At 39.5% G+C, this 20,885-nt stretch overlaps 1 protein-coding gene across 1 annotated transcript in view; it reads right to left on the bottom strand.

The window, feature by feature from the left end:
* The window catches only part of ST6GALNAC5 (ST6 N-acetylgalactosaminide alpha-2,6-sialyltransferase 5), a 69,682-nt gene extending 50,675 nt beyond the window's left edge, over nt 1-19,007 (bottom strand). Inside the window, exons 1-2 of the mRNA XM_071750438.1 lie at nt 18,626-19,007; nt 17,708-17,947 (exon numbers count right to left, since the gene is read on the bottom strand). Coding sequence (XP_071606539.1) covers nt 17,708-17,947; nt 18,626-18,691 — 306 coding nt within the window. The 5' untranslated portion in view covers nt 18,692-19,007. The remainder of the gene's footprint in view (nt 1-17,707; nt 17,948-18,625) is intronic.
* Between the last annotated feature and the right edge of the window lie 1,878 nt (nt 19,008-20,885).

Below are 20,885 nucleotides of genomic sequence, written 5' to 3'. Positions count from 1 at the left end.
TAGAGCCTTCTCTGCGAGAAGACTTAATGAAATAATGGTAACAAATAAACACCTTATTCCTACGTGTATCCTGTCTGCACTGCCCGTGAAGCCAATTAGTCTCTTGCCAGGAACAACAGCAAGATCTGTTTTATAGTAGTCTGCTTCTTGCACAGCCTTGAATAAACAATTTCTCATGTACTGTCATACTACTTTCATTTCTGTATTAAGAAAGCAAATGAACTGCCAAACATCACCCGTGAAAACCAAATTGTAATTTACCTTCTTTAAATAACACTTTCAATAGGAAGCATTAGGTAAGCACCATTTGATGGGAGCTGTGTCCTGCAGAAAACATCACTCCTCCAACAGTATGTCTGCAGCAAATGTTTAGAGAAATGTTTGAACAATTTGCTTAACACAGGAAAATGCATTCCTTGGGGTTCTTGAATTTGCGATTAGAGAGAGTGCTGATGGCATTTGTCCTGTATCTCCACTGTTTCTCAAAGGCCTCTGTAGGAATGAGACTTGAGTGTTCAAAAGTGGGAGCCAGAGCAAAAGTTACGAGACATGGAGCTTTCACCACCACTATTTCAGCCCTCAGGTAAAACATCCTGCTAATGCCTTCTACAAAGTTAGCAGCTATTTGCACCTTACTGATGGAAAGCCTGTAACCCCTCAGGATGTGGAGCACTTACTTCCTTGGAGGAGGGAAACTCTGCAACCTGGGGCACACCCAGAGAGATTCATCTTGAAATAATGGGGTTTTAATACCCAAAGATTTCAAACTAAGTCTAGATAACCTGTTTTTTTTTTTTACACTAAGACCATTTCATACTTTTAAAGCATTATATAGGAGTGCTCAAGTGAGCAGACACAGTGAGGTGGCCAAGAATAGCTTCATAGCAACCTTTCACTTAGACATTAGTATAGGCTGCAGCAAACAGTCCATATTTGAACTATTCTGTTTACCATAACAGCAGATAATTACAGAAGGAGAGAATAAATTTAGAGACAGCATGGAGCTGTTCTAACTCTCAAGAGCAGAACAGTCCAGATTCAGAAATAATTTGCTGTTTGCATTTCTCTTTCAGGACTAAATCAGAAGTCAGTTGCAGTGTAGTAACATTTACAAAGAGGATTTATATTTACAATAGTGCATCTCTCAAAAAAGTATACAAAAGTACAATAAGGCATTGCATTTTTGCATTCATAAAGGTTTTCTGTACCTGCATCTCCAGTTTCAAGGTAAGTGATATGTCCTTCAATCTAATCAGACAAATGTTTTCCTGTTTGTTTTCCTAGCTTTTCTAAAATATACAGGTGCTCTTCTGCACTTCCTAGAATTTAGTATGACATATTTAAAATGCATTCAGGACTCACATTAACATCTAACCATCAGCAAAAATAGTCACTTCTACATTATCCCTCTTAGTTCCCCAACTGCAAAGTTCCATTAAATGAAAGACAGCACCAGTTTACAAGGATAATCCAGAAGAAAGGGCAGTGGTTTATGAAAGTAAGTTCTGGCCTTTCTGGTCAGTGCTGAGACTTAACTCTGTGCTAGTTTCAAGCATAAAAAGACAGTGTCCCTCAATAGTATAGTTCAGACGCCACCCAGAAAACCATACAGTTTTCCCCAGCTCTGAGGATGACCACTGAACCATCAACCCTCAAATTGAAATTCTTTACAAATGGTTATTGCATAGACACTATCAGACTAATATGTGACAGTGAACCATTGCCGAAGTCTGTAGGTTATCGATACATTACTGAAACCAAGACCTGTGGATAAAAAACAAGTGTCACTTTCTACCCCTGTCATACTTCAACACAGAAAATCTTAAAAAATGTTTACAAACAACATAATTACTTCTCCTACCCCAATTCTGTATCAACACTTCAGCTCCAACTTCTGCTGTGGTATTCTACATTCATGTGCTCCTTTTAACAATGAGATGCACATGAGAGCATTTTAAGAAACATTCACTGTAGGAAGTACTTTGGATTTCACGATCACTAGCCCTATCCTGCAGCCTCCTCCTCCTTTCCCTAGTCCATACAAATCTGACAGAGGGGTCCTGAATGCCACCTGCCCTATTGATCTATAGATTTCAACACTTCAAAGCAGAACAAGGAAATGGTCCATGCACCACCATAAGAGAAGCACTCTATCAGATGATCAGCAGCTGATGCTGAACATCTTGCAGGCCTGCACCCCCAGCACTGGCAGCCTCTGCTAATAACAATTGATTTGGCTCCAGACCTGGGTACTAATAATCCTGCTTCAGATGATTTCCAGGGGAGAATTTCACAGAGTTTTATCAGCAGCAAGATCAGGCTCTTTGAACAACAATATTTCATTTGAAGCGTTCCTTGACCTTGAGTGCCTCTTCCTAGCTTTGCAAAGGCAATGGACTTAGTCACCCAGTCTTATGATTTTGTTCTCCCAAGAAATAGAAAGGAATGTCTGCCAATATATGACCATTAGGAGATGCACAACAAGAAGTGATGGATTATAAAGAAAGGAAAAAAAAGAAAGTTGTTTGAGGCTGCCTTTCCTGACAGAGTCTCAACATCACTTGATGGATTATTTGTCAAGGTTCAGCATTTGTGAGTTATGTATCTGGCTTAAGCTAAAGCATTGTGGCAGGAATATGTGTATTTCAGTGTCTAATCAGAATGGTCTGGTTTGTACACCTTCATTTTGACAGCTGTGCAGTGCATCTTTTATTGCAGTTTTATTATCTATGATAACAGGATTCACTACTTGAAATTCTCTTCCCCAACTTTTCTAATTTAAATGAGAACAGAATTGTCTTATCTTTATTTTTACCCATTGAAAGAGAAGAGAAAAATATTTATTCCTAATCCATAAAGAGCAAAGAAAACCTAGGTTATTTAGACTTCAGCTGTATAACATTAAGCCAGAAAAATACCTTTATTTTTTTCAAAGATGATACTCCATAAACCCTGTATTTCTGTACATGGTTTCTCATATCTCACTATTGATAGACAAAATAATTGAAACTTTTTGTATCTATGAGCTTGTAATAATTTTTGCATTTGCTCTTTAGACTTTGCAAATCTCAGGCACAGAAAACAGAAGACTATCTAAACACTGCATATAGTGGATACCCCTACAATTTACAGAATTTCAGGAGATCTGCTGTTTTCATCTACTGGATCAAATGCAGTCACACCGTAAGTGATGTTGCCACAACACAGTGTTCAAGGAAATGCTAGATCAGCATTCAGTGAGAGGTTAAGGACTGAGCTGACAGTCTGTAGACAACTTCTACCTTTGCTCTTTCCAGGTACATGGCAAGATTCTTCCTGCTCTTCCTTCACAGCATTATGATAGACACTCTACTTCAAAACTGTCAAGTCAGGTACCTTATAGAAGCATGACATTTATATTCCACCATATTTTAAATCACCCTACTTGTTGGTCATCTTCTGTGGTAGGCAAGGATTTTATTTTTCTTTACACTAAAATATAACGGGATTACTGGCATATACATAAAGAAATCTGAGATGTGCTACCTTAATTCTTCTCCACATAAGTGATAATGTACGCATGTGACTTTAAAACCAAATGCATTTTAATATAATGTCGTATCATAGGTACCAAAAGCACGATACAATATTAAATATATAAAAATATTGTTAAGGCATAACAAGTTAATGAACTTCCTGTAAGTAGTTGATGCCCATATGAATACACTGTTTCCCTAGGGACTCAACGGTGCCTATTTAATGCTGTTCAGTGCCCGTGTTTGCATGCCCCATTGAAGTTTATTAGAGCCCAAAATACTGTGCAGCCCTGCAGGGCACATCAAATACCATGCTTAAAGGGCTTACCTGCCTGCAAGTCATCAGAGCTGTTGAAAAATGCATGTGGTACCACATGGTCTTAAAATCAGGTCATTTATTGAAGTGCCTGTGTACTGATTTAGAGTGAGATCTCAGTGTCTCAGACATAGGTGATGACACTTTGACAGAACCTGGAAGCCAAAACCAGAAGTGTGATCTTCAAAAGCCTTGTTCAGCCAAAGTCTGTGCTTAAGGACAGCTCTTTCTGGATGCCTGACTATATCTGACAGGGGCTCACAGGACGTGGCTTTGCCAGGTACAATGAAGTAGGGGGAGTTACAGTTTGGAAAGCTCTTTGGTAAATTACAGTGCTGTAATCTCCACTTCATGTGCTCCAAGAAGTATGTGTTTTAACAGCTTCTGAAGCAGAAACTCACATGCTTTTCCATACAGCTTTGTTTTAGACTACCTGTAAGATCCTCAATCAAGGCCACAAACTGCATTCTTTTCTGTTGTCTTTTACCTCAGCAACCCCATCCTGCACTGTAATCCTGTCCATGCAGAAGGGCTGGACTGAAGTTCACTGAAGCATTTTTCTGCTGGGCAGCTCTACACAGCAGAATTGCTATCTTGAATCCTTTTCAGGTGCGTAACTCTCCCAACACACAATACATAACTTCACTGTTACATAGAATGAAGTCTGAAATTTCACTTCCAAGCCATGAATGGAATTCAGGTAACACAAGAGATTGCTTGTGCATCAATCCCGAGGCTGAATCCCCCTGGTTTTCAACATCTCAGCACTTTTCAAAGTCTTCAGTGATACTCCTTGCTGGACACCCATGGTCATAACTATGGTTTTAGCTTTTTAGTTTCACTAGCCCTCTATGTCATAAGGAACAAATACTCCTATACTTTGAAGCAGAAGTTTCCACTTAATGCTTCTACAGCACTTGGAAATCCTCAGAAACAAGGTGATATGCAAGTACAAAGTATTATTATTTAATGACTTGCTGGAAAGAGCCTCTTGTTTCAGCAAATGGGAAGGTTAGATGTGTGCAAAATACAAAAACAGGCACTTGAAATGGTATTTGAAGGAGAATGCAAAAGAAAATTGTTACTTGTTGAGGGCTCATTTTCCTATTATTTCAAAAAATGTAGCCTGATTTGAAAAGTACAGTTTAAGCATCTACCACACTCGAAAGCTTTTTTTGGTATATTTTACCTACTGCTTAAACATACAAGCTGTGTGTCTTCATGGGATTATTATGTTATCTGCCCAAACTAGCTGGCTATTATCAGGTGATTATTTAAAAATTCCTCTTCACAAGTTTTAGTTGGGACAGTATTACTAAATGGAACATCTGTAGTGAAATATAAACCTTACTACTGCTCAATACTGCAGGTCCCTACTGCCAGTTTTGTATCCTGCTGGAGCCAAAATACCAGCTTTAATCATTCACAATTTAAATCTGACTCCCAACTTCAATATTCTTTTCATACAGTTTTATTTCAAGTCTTGCTTCGGTTAGATCAGGCTGCTACTGTATATATATATATATATATATGCACACATATATACATATATGCTGCAGCTGTAGCATATTTCTTCTTTTGTGCCTTTATACTGTAATTTGAAAAGAAAATAAGTGTAACTAGTGATGTAATAAAACATGAACATACTGCAGACAACTCTATGAAATTTTAATTAGGGAATGCGAGTTCAAAAATGTCCCCTATCTTCCTTTCAATGCACTGTCACCCACTACACCTCTTATTTTTGTGAATTTAGTATTTTGAAGACTTTGTCAACTTTGTATTTCGCAAGCATAAACATAAAGCAAATAATGATGATGGTAAATAAGAGCTTGAAATGCCATGTTTTATGAATATGTTTATGCCTAACACAGGCTTTTTTTTATTGATAGCTCTATGCAAAAATATGAAGGCATAAATACTAGGAGAGTTGATTCCTATTAATTTTGTTGCACTTGGACACCGCCACAGTCTATAGAAGGATCTAACCAGACTGACAGCTAAAGATTAACAGTCCTGCCATACCAACAGCCTTGACAAAGGAGCTTAACTTAATCCTTAAGGCAGTATAAGATGTCTTATATGTATTACTGCATAGGAGCACAACTTTAATAAACACAGTGCAATGTAATTTGCAGTAGTTTTGCTGATGTACAGAGTATGAAATTTGAAAACAAATTGACAGATCTATTTGTTTTCCAAGGGAAACAAAATGGAACTAGAAAACTTACTGTTTTTTAAAGATTATTTTAATTTTGAATTTCAAAGTCTTGGTGCTTTGCATAGACTGGTACATAAAAAAGAAATTCCAATTAAAAAAAAAAAAAAAAAAAAAAAGACAAGCAGATACAACCTCATCATCTACAGTCAAGAGCCAGTGGGACTAAAATTTCAGCTAACTGGCTTACACAGCTGTTTTTACCTCTGATCTCAGTCACGAGGTTTTAATGCACTTCCTGTGAACACTGCACTCAATTTTAAAGTCTTGAGAATTTAACCGTGGGTCCTAGGACTTAACATGACATGGCTCAGATTGCCTCTTGTAACTTCGATTATAATTAATCTTGGTTTTTATTTGCTATAGACTGTGAAAATTAAACAGCATACCTGAAAGTTCAAATGTTAGGGCAATAGTTGACTTGTTAAAACAATTTTTTTCCCATGTTGCCCTACAAATAGTTCACACCATCTTCATAACACACTGAAAAATATCCCTAGGAGGTGGCATAATTATAAAAATAATTTCTAAGAAACTTTAATAAAGCTGATGCATCTTATCAATCAATTTATTCTCCGTGTGTCTGGAAGCATTGATATTAGCATAATGGCTCTGTTTCTAGCATAAACTAAAATGCTTCTAAGGTGCTCCATTAGCAGCTTCACTGTATTCCATAACAATGTGAAACCTCAAAGGTTCTTCAGGTCCTTGACAGCAGTGAGAGCTCCGATGGAAAGGCTGAGAGCCCAGGATGCTGCGCACTCAGTGTCTTTCATGAGAGCAGAAACATGATCCCTGCACCTAAAAGTGGGTAACAACCTGTTCAAAGTTTCAAATCATCACAGCTGAGAATGAAAGGTGATTCTAAAGCCTCATTTTACTTTCCAGGCCAAAATGTCCACAGGCATAATTAAAGATACCCTGAAAACTGTTCTGTATTTCACAAACTGCTGCAGATCAAAAGGGATCACTGTGCTGGAAGAAATCAGACAAATTAATACCAGAGATACCCTCTTGGCCCTGACATACCTCCTCCACATCTACCAGCTGCACAAAGTACCTCATTTATGCTCTTAAACCACTGGGGATACACCAACACTACTCCTGAGAAAGAATATTGAGCATATCTATGACTACATTCGTTGCTTCTTTGCACTGCTACCAAGATATGAAGCAGATGCAGCTAAAATGAAATTTAGCCCTAGCTCTGATTCTACTTGTTAAAACCCAGAGCTTCTGGCTATTCATAAAAATTAAAAGAGAAATCAAAATTAAATGTATTAATATGATCATTAGATATAGAAAGAGTAACATTAAGGCTCAGTAGTCTTACATGAGATAATTAAGATATTACTGAATAGCCTATCAGCAAAATTTCTTTATTGGCCAAAATTAGGATAACAGTACTCAACATTTCCAGAGAAATACACACGCTATACCAGAAAACACAAATGAAACACAAACATCACAAATAAAATAAAAGAGAAATATCCATGTGAAGAGCAAAAAACCCCTTCTTCCTCAAACATGATTTTCTAAAGCAAAGCAAATAAGATCTTTTCTTGACGAGCATGTGCCCAGTGAAAACGGTTGATTTTGTCATAAATGTTGACTAAATAATGCTTTCTGCACTTAATTTAGGGTCTCACTTCAAATTTCAAAATGAGATGACCAAAATTTAAGTAACAAGTGTCCTGTAAGGTACTGGAAGATATTTAATACTTCTGACCGAACACTGAGAAGTGTGCAATTATACAATAAATCTGTAGGTTGTAGTCATATTCTCCAATTGTGCTAGGTTGGAAATTTTTGGTGGTGTGGCAGAGGACTGAATATCCTTCTCTGCAGCAAGCTTAGGAAAAGCTCAGAATATGGACAAGCAGGCTTTTTGCAAGGAGATGGAAGCAGATACTGACCATGCTCCTTACAACCAACCACAAGCAACCTCTGCCCATGCATCGAGAGCGTAGGACAGAGAAGGTCCATGGTGTGAGCTGTATAATCACACTAAATACAATGCCGAGCCCAAGATAATAAACCCTGCCTCTCAGTCAAGCTTGTTAGTTCTGGCTTAGCAACATGCTAACTGCAGCTACTCAGCTGCCAGAGCAGAGCCTTTGCATCTCCAACCCTATCAAAGGGAGGGCAGAGCACACTCTCTGCTGGCAAAATCCCATACAGACATATGCTCAGACATCATGTCAGCTGGCACTCAGCAAGAGGGGGAAACACTGGAGTGCTGGTTATTATGTATAGTCCCTTTCATGTCTCAGGCAGTCCTCATGGATAATGTGAGCAATATTATAACAAACTGTCTCAGTCTTCATGAGGCTCGTGAAGCACTGTTAAAAACTGAAAGAAATCCAGAGCAGTGTCACAAAGAGAATCCGTAAGTAGATAAACAAATGGAAATAGAGGTGACTTTGCAATAGGTTGTTAAATTTGTAAAATGTATAGTGGCCATTTTATGGAATATGAGAGAAATTATCTAAACAAAATGCAAAATGTTTTATGTTTTGTTTCAAAAAAAGAGGAGCTCACCCATCACTGTGTAGGCATAGGCAGATGAGCTGAGGAAGGACAAGCAGTATTAACTCCACATCACCCTGGCAGCTGTAATCAGACCACTGTCTGTATTTTGAGATTTTATGTTCCTATTTTAGAGTCACCCAATATACTGAGATGTGTAAAACTAACCCTTTCACAGTAGCATTAGGAATAAAATGAAAAGCAACAAAATTTAGGAGCACATTTGTCATTATTCTAATCTCCAAGAATAAAATTTAGCCAACCATCTGAGGGACTAACCCAAAGATGCCACACTTAAAGCAAGAGCAGAGCAGGGAAGGGACAACACAGACTGTAAAACAGCCCACACTCCCTGTGAGAATCTACACTACATAAAGCCTAAGGATAAGGATGGGAGAGCACTGCTTCCATGCCTTTGGCCAAATGCTCTCCCATAAGAACTATGGAAAAGTCTTGGAAATCACAATGATTTCTACATATGCCTTAGCTGCAGCCAAATGTTCAGTCTTGGCAAATACAAGGTCTATGTAGTTTGGATAGCTAAAGCTATTTCCAATGCAGTTTTAGTCTCTGGGACTGCAACTGAGAATTGCCCAGAAATGTTCAGGGCATGTCTGTACCACCACTCCCCAGGTACCCCTGCAGCTTCAGGCTATCCCCACCATGAAGACCACAGAAAGCACAGTGCAGACCCAGCCCAACTCCAGAAGAAATGTACCTGTCAAAGGTTAGGATTCACTTAGATACAGTGTGAGCATCCTGCTTTGGAATTCTAGCTAACAAGCCTGCCTTGAACTACACTACCTGGACTTAAGGACCCAGGCTCCTCTAGCTTTGGGATCTCTGCATCACACTTCATTATCCCATAACCACGTGCTGCCTTCCTGTCAGTTGCCTCAATTATATATGCTGTGTCAAATACTTGCGTTTCACACAAGTCACAAAGGTGAATTTCACTGAAACAGAATAAAAATGTCTATCCACAGAGAAGGTGAAAAAATTTAGAAGGTAATGAGCCTGAAAGTAACTCAGGTCACCATCTACAAAATACCACCTGGGAGTAAAGGTTTTAACCTTGCACAGGCAAACTGGTAAGAGTATGTGATGAATGCTGTCTCTAGAAGCCTATTTCTTAGCAAGCCATTTCTTAAACATACAATATTCCTTTACTTTCCTGTGCACAAAGCTTGATACAAATGTACATTTGCACAAACATGCACTGCTGAATTTTTTCTTTTCCTTAGAGATAATGCTCAGAGTGATGCTCTGCTGAGTGTTATTACACCTACTTTTATGACCTGCTATAGCTGAGAGCAAGATATATTCTAATTTCAAATGATGCAACAGTATAAAATTTATAGAATATTTTATTTCTGCAATATTAATATCATGCCAATACCTGAGGATGCTAACATACTAAAAGCAAAACACAGTATTTGCTAAACAAAAATGCATATTCTAAATGTATTGACTTTACTGAGAAGCATTCTTCTCCTTTCCAGGTGATCTCTTACTAAACCATCCATTTTGCAATGGAAATTTTTCTACAGCTGCAAAGAATTCTTAACATGTTGTATTTGAAGACAAAATAAACACTGATATATTCTTGTTCTATGTTACTTACAACAGCGCATATTGAATCTGAATTAAGAAAACCTTATCTGTGCTGTCTGTATACTACACAATCCCATTACCATTCTCTTTTCTTGGACAATGAGCAGTTTGCACTAGTTCACTGTCACTGTGAAAAAATACTCCAGTAATGTATTAAATATATTGGTTTGCCTGCTCTATCTCATAAAATAACCCTATCTTATCCTGAATATTTCTTACAAGGTTGTGGTAAGACTCCTGTAAGAATTTTATTATTGCAAGTAATAAACACATTGTGCTTCTCTTACATTGTACATCTCTCTGCACACAGTTCAGGCACTAACAGTGCTACCAGACTGCTTAACTTCAGTCCAAAGGTGGCAAATTCTTGACAGGAATGTGAACGTGTTTCTCGGCACCCAACTCTGTCTCTCATATAACACCACCAAGCAGCATTTCAGAGATCCACTTCTCCATCTTTTGAGACCCCTTCCATCCACTAACTTTGTGATTTGTGAGATTTTGCACTTCTCTTGCAAAGAGACTTTCTGAAGGCAGAGGGTTTCAGCTTTGCCTTGTCCTTTCACTTCCTATGTGACTCTTTGCTGTATTTGGATATTTTCAGAATGACTGTGGTGAACAATGAATTGCAATTTCTGAATTGAAAATATGCACATACTTTTCCAACTCAGAGCAAGCTTCAGTAATTAACTTGGTCTTAACACCTGAAGCTTTAACTATCAGAGCAAAATAGTGATGACTACTGGAGATTGCTTAGGAACAAGGTGAAAGAGAGCAAGGTGAAACATCATGATGCTTCATCTCACCTTCAAAGTAGCTTTTGTGCTGTCACATCTGCTTACATCAGCACCAAATGACTGCTGATTTGATCATAATTGCCATAATTAGAAGTTCAATTAATACACCGAGTTCCTTGTATCAACGCCACCTTAGCATCAAGGGTGTGCATACAGAGCATTACTGAATAATACAGGTTAAACTAGCAATGAAGGTCACCAGGAAAAGGAACTCAATATCCACTTATGCCCCAGGATGAGCAGAAAGGGAGAATTTAAAGAACTCTATTGAGAGATATCCATCAGCTGTGAACAAAAATTACATTTCCTGTCATTGAAAATCTCATTTAGTTCAGACTTGCTTCCAGTAAGGATTAAAACTCTTCAGAGGAATACAACACTGTCTTCACAGCAAGATGAAAACAACCTAAAACACTCACAGTTTAAGACTATGTGCAAAAAGTGCACAATATAGTAACTTTAACTGGTTATCAAATATAATATATTTAAGCATATACTAGAAATATAAATGTGGTCACTGAATCTAACAATGAAAATAAAAAGAAAAATATATAAGGGTTTTTCCATAAGCAACAGAAAAATCTCACTAGCAGATGAAGTGTCACTGATTCCCTGCCTGGAAGTATTTTTCATATCCATCGAATGAAGAATTTTTCATGTTCACAAAAATAAGATAGGGAAGCAGACAATGGAAACAGGGAGTAAACACTTATTAAAATATGATATGTCATAAAGCATGAAAGAGTATATTTACTCATTCTTCACTTTTCAGGAGAAAAAAAAAAAAAGAAAAAAAAAAACTTTGCCTTAGTCAGTTGTAAAAACAAGACAACATATTACGATCAATGTCACCGTATCAGACACTGCTGTGAGATGTGACTTTTTTTTAAAATGTGAGAAAAACTAAAACACAATTCTGCATTAACTATCTTGACCTAACCATCTACCTACTCCTTATGTTTGTACTAAAATCAATCATCAAGATTTTGTGATAACAGCCTCTGAAACAATCTTTTTGCTCCAGTTTCTATGAAAGAATAAAGCTACATCACAAAATGTCACAAATTACATGGGGGAAGATCTTCACCTGGTATGAACACATGAACTTTCTCTGGTTTCAGTATAATGACAATGATTTTTTTCTCCTTTCTCTTCTCAATAACCAGAAAAATGTCAGAACACAGATAGTTTGTGGTTCGGTAGATTTTTATGCATCACATAACACGAATGAATGTCATAACACCATGTATTAGATGCATACTAAACATCTTTCCGTTTTAAGGGACATCTGAATATTTAAGAGTGCTCTTTTTAGACAATTCTTTTAAGCAACAGGTCCTGACCTCTTCCTGGAGTCACTACCCTTACTAGTTATATCTTTAACAGCACATATTTTAGATAGAACTAGGTGATATTGATAGCTGCAAAATGTGTTTTTAATATTCTAATAGCTAGCATTTATATTCTCTCTCAAGCAGACACTGGAGTCAGAATTCTATATAAAAAATTGTCCAACTACAGAATATGGTCTTTTTCATAAAATAAATGCACAAACTGCACAGCTAGTGGATACCAATACATAAGCATTTTAAAGTATTTCAAGATATTCTAAATAGGAACAGTGCCAGGCTAGGACAACTGGTTCTTTGCAGAAGTGCCAAGTAACCTGGAAGAAAACGTACCACCATTTCCTATAATTTCTGTGAAGTATGTATTATATGCTAAGTATCACCATCTAGCACACACAGAAGCTGCTAAAAAATTTAGAGAAGAGTCATCAAAATGAATGAATCCAATAATTAGGCTGAAAAAGCACACTACTGCAAAAAAGGCTCAAAAGCAAGAAAATATAATGCACAGCATGGTGATAATTCAAATGTTGGGTAAATCTGGTAATATAATTGTCTGCTCTGTGCATGTGGATATTCAGTTACATTCTCTTTCTGTCAGAATGCTAATTTTTTGGTTTTTTACTGTTATTTGTATGAGGGTTTTAATGAACCTGAAACTTGTCAATGTAAAAGGAATTACAGTACCCCAAAATACAAGGTGTTTTTTGGATTCAGATCTTTCACAGATCTCAACAGGGCAGTGGGTCCCCCAAAAAAGGTTATTCTAGAATAAAGTCTCCCCCTTGTGGATCTCTCACATAATAAAAGCTCCATCAATTACTTAATTGCACAGTAAAGCCTGTGATCCTTCCTGTGTGGATAAGAATTTCAAAAGCAAATACCAACATGTAGTGAAATCATAGTACATGGTTTACATCAACTCAGTGGATTCCATCCCACCTCTGGCAAGACAAGCTGTTTTGTTGTAAGATATCTCATTTTTGTGATAAAATAATATGAGAGACCCTAAAACCCTCAAAATATTTTAATTCCTTCCTGTCTCCATGTAAATTGATTATGAAATCGGTTTTGTGACCCTCCCACAAAACAGTCAGTCCAAAACTACCAACAGTTTAACTATTTCGGTAAAAATTCCAATCACTTTTTATCTAATACTCAAGAATATAAAGCATGTCAAGATTCCCCTTATTTAAATGCACAAAGTTTACGACCTTAATAAAAATAGTTTCATCCTCAAATGACATTGTGTCCTAGAGATCAAGGTGCCAGAGCACTGTTTGGCAGAATGACTTCCTTAAACACTTCTCTGATCTGCATTAATATAAAGCGATCACAATGATTTTTTTGCATATGATAATTTTTATTATCATATATTAAGAAATATTTGTGGTCATGTAGATTATCAGGTTGCTCTCAGTGCTCTCCTAAGGTATTTAAATGTGGTTTTAATAAATCATAAATCCTGTCTGCAAGATTGATTTTGTTTTTTACTTATTTTTCATTTTCCAAGAAACACAGTCCTTGATGGCTTGACATATTTTTCTACTATATACATGAAAAGCTTATATTTTATTTGCAGTACCAACTGTTCAGTCAATACTGGGTAAAAATCTTTTTAAGTATCCAGAGACACCTCCTAATACTAATTTCAGAACAGTCATATAATGGTTAAATATTTATTTCTTGCAAGTTCTAGAATACTACTAGGTTTCCTACTTTCATTAACAGTCTCTTATTTGTATGCAGTAATCGCTTTTAAAATATTAGCATTGTAATTTCTTGCTAGCACTATGATAAATCAACAGAAAGTCTTATCCCCATGCGTCCCCACAGAAGAGCATAATTCTGCTTCCCTTGACATCAGTGACAAAGCCTCTCTAATTTCAGTATTACACTCGAAGAATTTGTGAAAGATGCCAGTTTGACAACCTGGGACTCTCGTCCTTTCTAATGGCAGATCAGATGCAATAACTAAGCTGTGCTACTCTCTGACCATGCAGCTCTGTAGGAAGCAACAGCTCCTCAGAGTCACAGGGGTAGCTGCTACTTCTCCACTTCATTTAAGTCCTTGACTTCTCAATAGCAACTATCAGCATATTATGCTTTCTGTTCCAAAGTGAGAGGCTTCAGGATATAAACATCTGGCTATTTGGAACAAAAAAACCCCTATCATTTATTCATTTCAAACATCCATCAACAATGACTGTCAGCTGCTGTTAGTCTGGGACATGCAGAGGTGAAATACCAAGAACCAATCTCTGAATCCACAGCAGTTCTGAATTTTCTTGTGTTTAGAGTTCAGTTCAATAAAAACAAAGTTTGCTCTGCTAAACTGTGAAAGGCAACTAAAGCAATGAACATGGGTCCTGATCTCTGCTGCCTGATTCAGGGAAAAAAAGCAAGAGGAAACAAAATGTCACAAATTTGACCAAGTGACAAGAGGCTTCTACAAAAAAGCTCTTCAATCCAGTAAAAAGAACACCATGTATTTTAACTGTATTCTCAGAGACTGCCTTCTTGACAGGATGGATGAGGAACTACAATTCTTACTGAATACAATATAAAAGGAGGAAAATAATTGGTAATTACAATATTGCAAGCTATATTTCAAAATCAGTAGTACTTTTACTAAGTACCTTGATTTTCTGGCAGTCTCCATACATGTGACTACCCAGCACTGCTAAATGAACTGTATTGCTAGTAGTACCAGGCATCTGTAATACCAGTTATTTCACAATGTAGACAATTGTTAAATATAATCCCAAAAGAATAACATCTATACGACTAATGCAGCTTCTGTATGTGTCAGAGCTCATATTGTAACGATGCAATGCTAGCTTTAGTTCTTATCATATAGCTTCTACATATTTGTGCATGTCTTCTCATAAAATTCATCAGAATGGGTACACCACAACAAACATAAAACTAGGTAAAGTAAACTATATTAAAGTAAACTATAGGATGCAGAAACAAAGTAATTCTAAAGTTAAAAACATGTTTCAGCTCCTAGATCCAAATGATCTTGACATTTAGTCTACTGCTAACTGACATTTATGCACAAAACATACCGTGGGAAATTAAGTAAACTGTATTGTGAACAATCTACCATTCAGTCATTTCACACTGTCATCTCTGTGTCATCAAAATAACTGCAAAATAACATGTAGCACTGCAGAAGCCATTTCCACCTTACCCTTTCATGCCTACTGTCTTCACAGAACATGTACTTTTCATCTTCCAGTCCACCCTGTCTCCTCAAGTATCATGCCCATCTCACAGCCACTTCAATTTTATCTTGCTCTCTCCTTGCAGCTCTCCTAATATTCCTCAAACCTCCTCAATTCCTTCATTTTCTCTCTCTTTGGTATGGACTTTTATGCTGCTTGCTATTCAGGCTGTTTTCTCTGCAGTCTCCCTTGTCCCACCCAGAACCCATGTTCTCTGACCTTTTCTTAGTTCTTACTTGCAAACTTCCTAATCTCATTATCACCAGTCCTCCACCTTTCTTTTTCCAAACCATTAATGCCTCTGATCTTCTCCCTTTTCCAGTTTTTAGTCTGCAAGAAACCTATGTATTTTGAGATTGTAAATCTCTGTTAAATATCTGTTTAAAAGACAGTCTGTTAAAAGACTAAACTAAATACACTGTCAAGAGTCAAATCTGAGCCCTTTTTTCCCCCATCATTTCCTTATGGTAGTACAGTGTCCTCACTGCTCTGTATACTACAGTGGGACAGCTCTCTGCATGATCTCATCTGCATTAAAATACAACAAAGCAATCTGGGAACATAACAATGACTGCATAATCTTTTTTTTGACCCACAGAAGTTATGTAGAAAAGTTACTAAAGCTTCAGCAAAGTTATTAGAGCTTCAGTAAATTATTACACTGAGGTATGAGCCATGTGAAATGAAATTCAGAAATGGAGTATTTGTGGATTTTGTGCCATATTAGAATATATTAAAAAGCCAGAGGATCAGCTTCCTCCAAAACACAGGGAAACTTTAAGACTGCCCTGGAAAGTAATAAACATAGAATAGTGATTTTAAGTATATTCTATTACTGAGGAGTGTTTGTGAGACAGAAGAAAGTAATACCAGGCATTACTGTGTCAGAAGGATACTCACATGTATAGCCTAGAAGCCCATAGATACCTTTTCAATTATTAGTGCTTACAGAAACCATGTTCTTCTTGAACCTGACTGTATGCACAGAAGAATTATGAGGGAATACCCCACATTAAGGAGCCCTTTGGCCAAACCTCTTTTTCTATACAGACGTTACTTTTGAGAATTTCCAGTAGAAGCATGTAAGAAAGCAAATAAAGCCTACAAGGGACCACCATGAGCTATTTTTCTGTGTTAAGAGCCCTACAGATAACTCTTGTACAGACAGTGAAGCCAGAAGGAACAATAAAAATCTGTTGTACCAAAACCACTAATCTTCACACAGTACCTCTAAACGGAGCTCAGTAACTTGTTTGACAACATCTTTTGGAAAGATGTCAATCTGGATATGATAATGTGAGATAGTCAAGAATCCACACTTCCCTTGCTTAATTTTTACAGGAAATTTTTACAGTGAGAAGTGTGCAGATGAAACACTGTCTAGGGTTTTGGCAGAGATGGGCCTCTGGAGTTTCCAAGTAAATGCAACAAACTGAACACTGCACAAGAAGTAAAAGAATCAGCCTTCTGAAAAAATTTCTGAAGCTCGAGTATCTCTTCGGCATGGATGTGCCACCTTGCTCACTTGATGTCATTACGCCTGTCCTGTGAGATATCAAAGCTTAGTCTGCCTATCTCTAGTAGATGGGTATTACAGTCTGACAATTCAGACTGGTAATTCCTGGTTCAAGAGGAGGGACATAATTTTGTTCATCATTAGTGGTGCTGCCAATTTCTCAGAGGGAGACTACGGTTGACAACTTCTGCTTCCCAGGAGGAGGATGAAAAGGTCATTTGTGCAGGAGATACAGTTCTCCTCAGTTTTCTGAGACAAAGCATGCTAAGAATAAGCACCTATTGACTTTCTCTTCCAGTAACTAAACTTCCTTCTTTAACCCTTCCTGTTACAATCAGAAACACAAAACTGTGGTGTACCTAGAGCATCCAACATCAGTAACAAAACACTTCACCCTCCATCTTCTAATGGTCAAGGAAAGAGAAAACCCACGCTCCACAAAGGCCTGACTGCACGCTGGACACCAGGTCCAGTTAATCCATGCACTCGGAGCCAGATACAAACGCAGCGACGCTAGCCTGGGCACCGCTGCAGCCAGGGCAGGAGGGAGAGCTCTGCAGGAAGGGGGTCGGGTGGTGCCACCTGGGAAGGACAGGACAGGCCAGCGCGGGGCGGAGGCTCACCTTGTGCTCCAGGACGCTGATGTAGCCCTCCAGGAGGCCGGCCCCGACGGGGAGCGCCGGGCGGTGCTGGCCGCGTCCCGGCGGGCTGCTGGGCACCGCCGCCACCTGCTGCTGCTGCTGCTGCTGCCGCCGCCGCGGCTCCGGGTGGCCCCCGCCAATGCCGCCGCCAATGCCGCCGTACATGAGCAACAAGCTGGTGCACATGGTGGTGAGCGCCAAGCAGACGGCCAGCCCGTGGCGCTGCGGGGGGCAGAGAGAGAAGCGGCTCAGCGCTGCGGGGCAGCGGGATCCCCCCCCGCCGCCGGGCCCCGCGGGGCGCGCTGCACCCCGCCCACGCACTCGCGGCGCCCTTAAGTTTCACGCCGCCAGAGACCCGGCAAAAGTGCGAGGGGAAAAGCGGAGAAACCCCTCCTTCCTTCTCCCGGCCCCACGCCAGCTCGCTCCCCTCCCTCCGTCCTTCTTCCCCCAGCTCTGCTTCCATGCCTCTTCTCCCCTCTGCGTGCCTGGTTCCCCCGTGCCCCTCATTCCCATGAAGCCGCCCTCTGGGCACCTCGTTCCTGCGTTTAAATGAGTGTTGGGGATTGTAGAGCTCGTGCTCCCCCCCGACACCCCCCTCCGCGCAGCTATCTCCAGCCTTGTCCTTTAAGCAGATCGGCTTTTTATACGCTCCTTAAAACGCACACACACAAAAATCCCCAACCCACGAGCAACACGAATAAAAGAAAGAAGGCGGAAAGTTCTTCGCCGCCGCCACCGGGGTCTTGTTCGCCTCCGCGCGATCCCGGCGAGCCGCAGGGACGCAGCCTGGGGAAGGCTGGAGCGTGTGATGGGTGCTCGGGGCAGCCCCGCTCCGCTCCGCGCCGCTCCTCTCCTCCCCGCCGCCGGAGCCGGGATGAGCAGTGCCAACAATGCACTTACCATCAGGGTCTTCATTTTGTGCGCCTCCCGGCCGCCAGTCCTCCCGCTCCCCGCTAGGCTCGGCATGGCGGGGAAGCCGCAGACATGGCTCGGCCAGGGAAGCGCCGCCGTGACGGGGATTAGGGGGGAATTACACCCAACCGGACCCTCCGAGCCTGCCAGAGCCGGGTCCTCCGCTGCCCCGCCTGCCTCCGCCTCCGCCTCCGCCTCCTCCTGCCGGCGCAGCGGCGGCTCCAGGGCAGGTGGAAGTTAACTTCTGATTCCCCCCCCCAAGCTCCGCGGCGCTGGGGAGTGGGGGAGAGGCGGGGATCACCGCGGCGCGCACCGCGCCCCAGCGGACAGCGGGAGCGCAGGCGGCGGCTCCATCCCTCGACCCAGGCTTCTATCCTGCTTGTAGCACCGGGGCACCACCCTCACATTACATTGTTTGGGTTTTTTCCCTAGTGGAAAATTCGTCATTCCCACCCCTTCTCGCTGTGCTTCCTGAAGCTGGCAGCGTTCGGGCAATACTTTAAATTCACGTTATTAAAAAAAAAAAAATCGATGCCCTCAACTCCTTGACCGGCACCGACAACACCCTCTCTTTCCCAAGCCCTAAAAGCCAGTTTCAAAACCTTTAGACTGAGGGTTGTCTCATTTTTTTAAAAGGAAATGCTCCTCATGCCATCTTTTTTGCTTTCCGAAGACGAACATTTTCACACTCTACTTTCATAAGCGGCCTTCTAAGGTTTGGTTGTTTTTTCTTTCTCTTTAAAAAAAAATATCATTCTTTCTTATTTTGTGTTAATGGTCTACAGCTGAATTTCGAAAACTTTATTAACAGACCTCAAATTACATTGATTTCTTTCTCTGGAAAGTTTATAAATGTACCTCTTCAAAACAAGTAATTGTAAGGTTGGTTTCTCACTAAGTTATTAAACTGTCAGCATAGCATTTATTAAAAAACAACAACAAACAAACAAAGTCCCAACAAACAAAAAATCAAAAAAGCCCAACCAAAAACCTCTCTTAATCATGAGCATATTTCTCTTGAAATTACTCATGGCAATAATAGTTCTAATACATGGCTTCACATCTAACCTGTAGCTATATTACATTAAAGATCACATTAAGGAGGAAACGATCACCAGGCTAACTCAACCATGGTCACAATAGCAGCTTTCTCAAGGCTAGAATTGACATTGAAATCCATTTTTTATCTTTACTAATTCATTGGAGGACTAACAGTGAAACAAATGCCATCTCCAGCGCTGGCACAGCACGCAGCATTTAGTGCCTTTTAAGAAAGTCAAAAGAAATAAGAATGTATGGCTCACCAGTGGACAGCACAGTAAACATGCTTTATCATTTCCAAGAAGAATGCCATATTGCATGCGTGCTTGCTGTTTATTCAGTTTGTGGGTTTGGTTTCAGTAGCACCAGTTGTTAAGACAAATGAAGCAATATAAGAAGAATTTTATCAGGTCTTAGTAATTCTTTATTGTGTGGTTGCACTTGACACTAAAATTAGTGAAACAAAGGGCCAACTTGATAAATCATTGAAAGCAAATTATCTGTGGCTCTCCAAGGCTTCCTGCAAGAAACGACAAAAGGCAGCTCATGCATTTTACAGTGCTGTTTCTCAACCATCAGCAAGCAGGTTGCTGGTGACTGACCTTTCAAAGCCTTTCTAATATATTTTGCCATGCCAAACTGGAGCATAATTTTTCTGATTTAGGCTTGTGGCTGTATGCTAGACATCTGTTACACGGTATGTCTGACCAAATTCATTAAACTTATGGGTTTTGGTAGAGTAGGCTGATTTTAAAATCTACTGATAAAGGAGACAAACTAAATTTTTCAATTTAATGCAGAGCTTGACTTGAATAATGTCCAGCTTTCTGCTCATCAAATATTTAATTAGATTGCCATGATGGTCATAGAAAGTATTCTTGGCAGTCAAATGCTCACTGAAACAAATACAGTAGTGAAATGTAAATCCTATAGAGGATTTTATGTGTAATCATGGGAACTTTAGAATTCATCTGGAAAACAGCCCAGCTATTTAATTTAATTTTAAATTCCTATGAATTAATAGTTCTAGTGATCTGGAGATTTATTTTTTAACACTATTGGAATCTACATACTTGTGTAGATATGCAACTGTATACCCAGTAGTTACACTTCCAAAGAACACAGGCTGAACTCATAAGCTTTTAAGCAGCTTGCAAACAATATAGAGAACATCTTGAAGTCCATCTGACTTCCTGCTTCAACCAAT

The sequence above is a fragment of the Heliangelus exortis genome, chromosome 8, assembly GCF_036169615.1.
Source record: "Heliangelus exortis chromosome 8, bHelExo1.hap1, whole genome shotgun sequence".
In the NCBI taxonomy this organism is placed as follows: Eukaryota; Metazoa; Chordata; class Aves; order Apodiformes; family Trochilidae; genus Heliangelus; species Heliangelus exortis.
The sequence above is the reverse complement of the archived record's forward strand: the minus strand, read 5'-3'. Positions and strand labels throughout refer to the sequence as shown.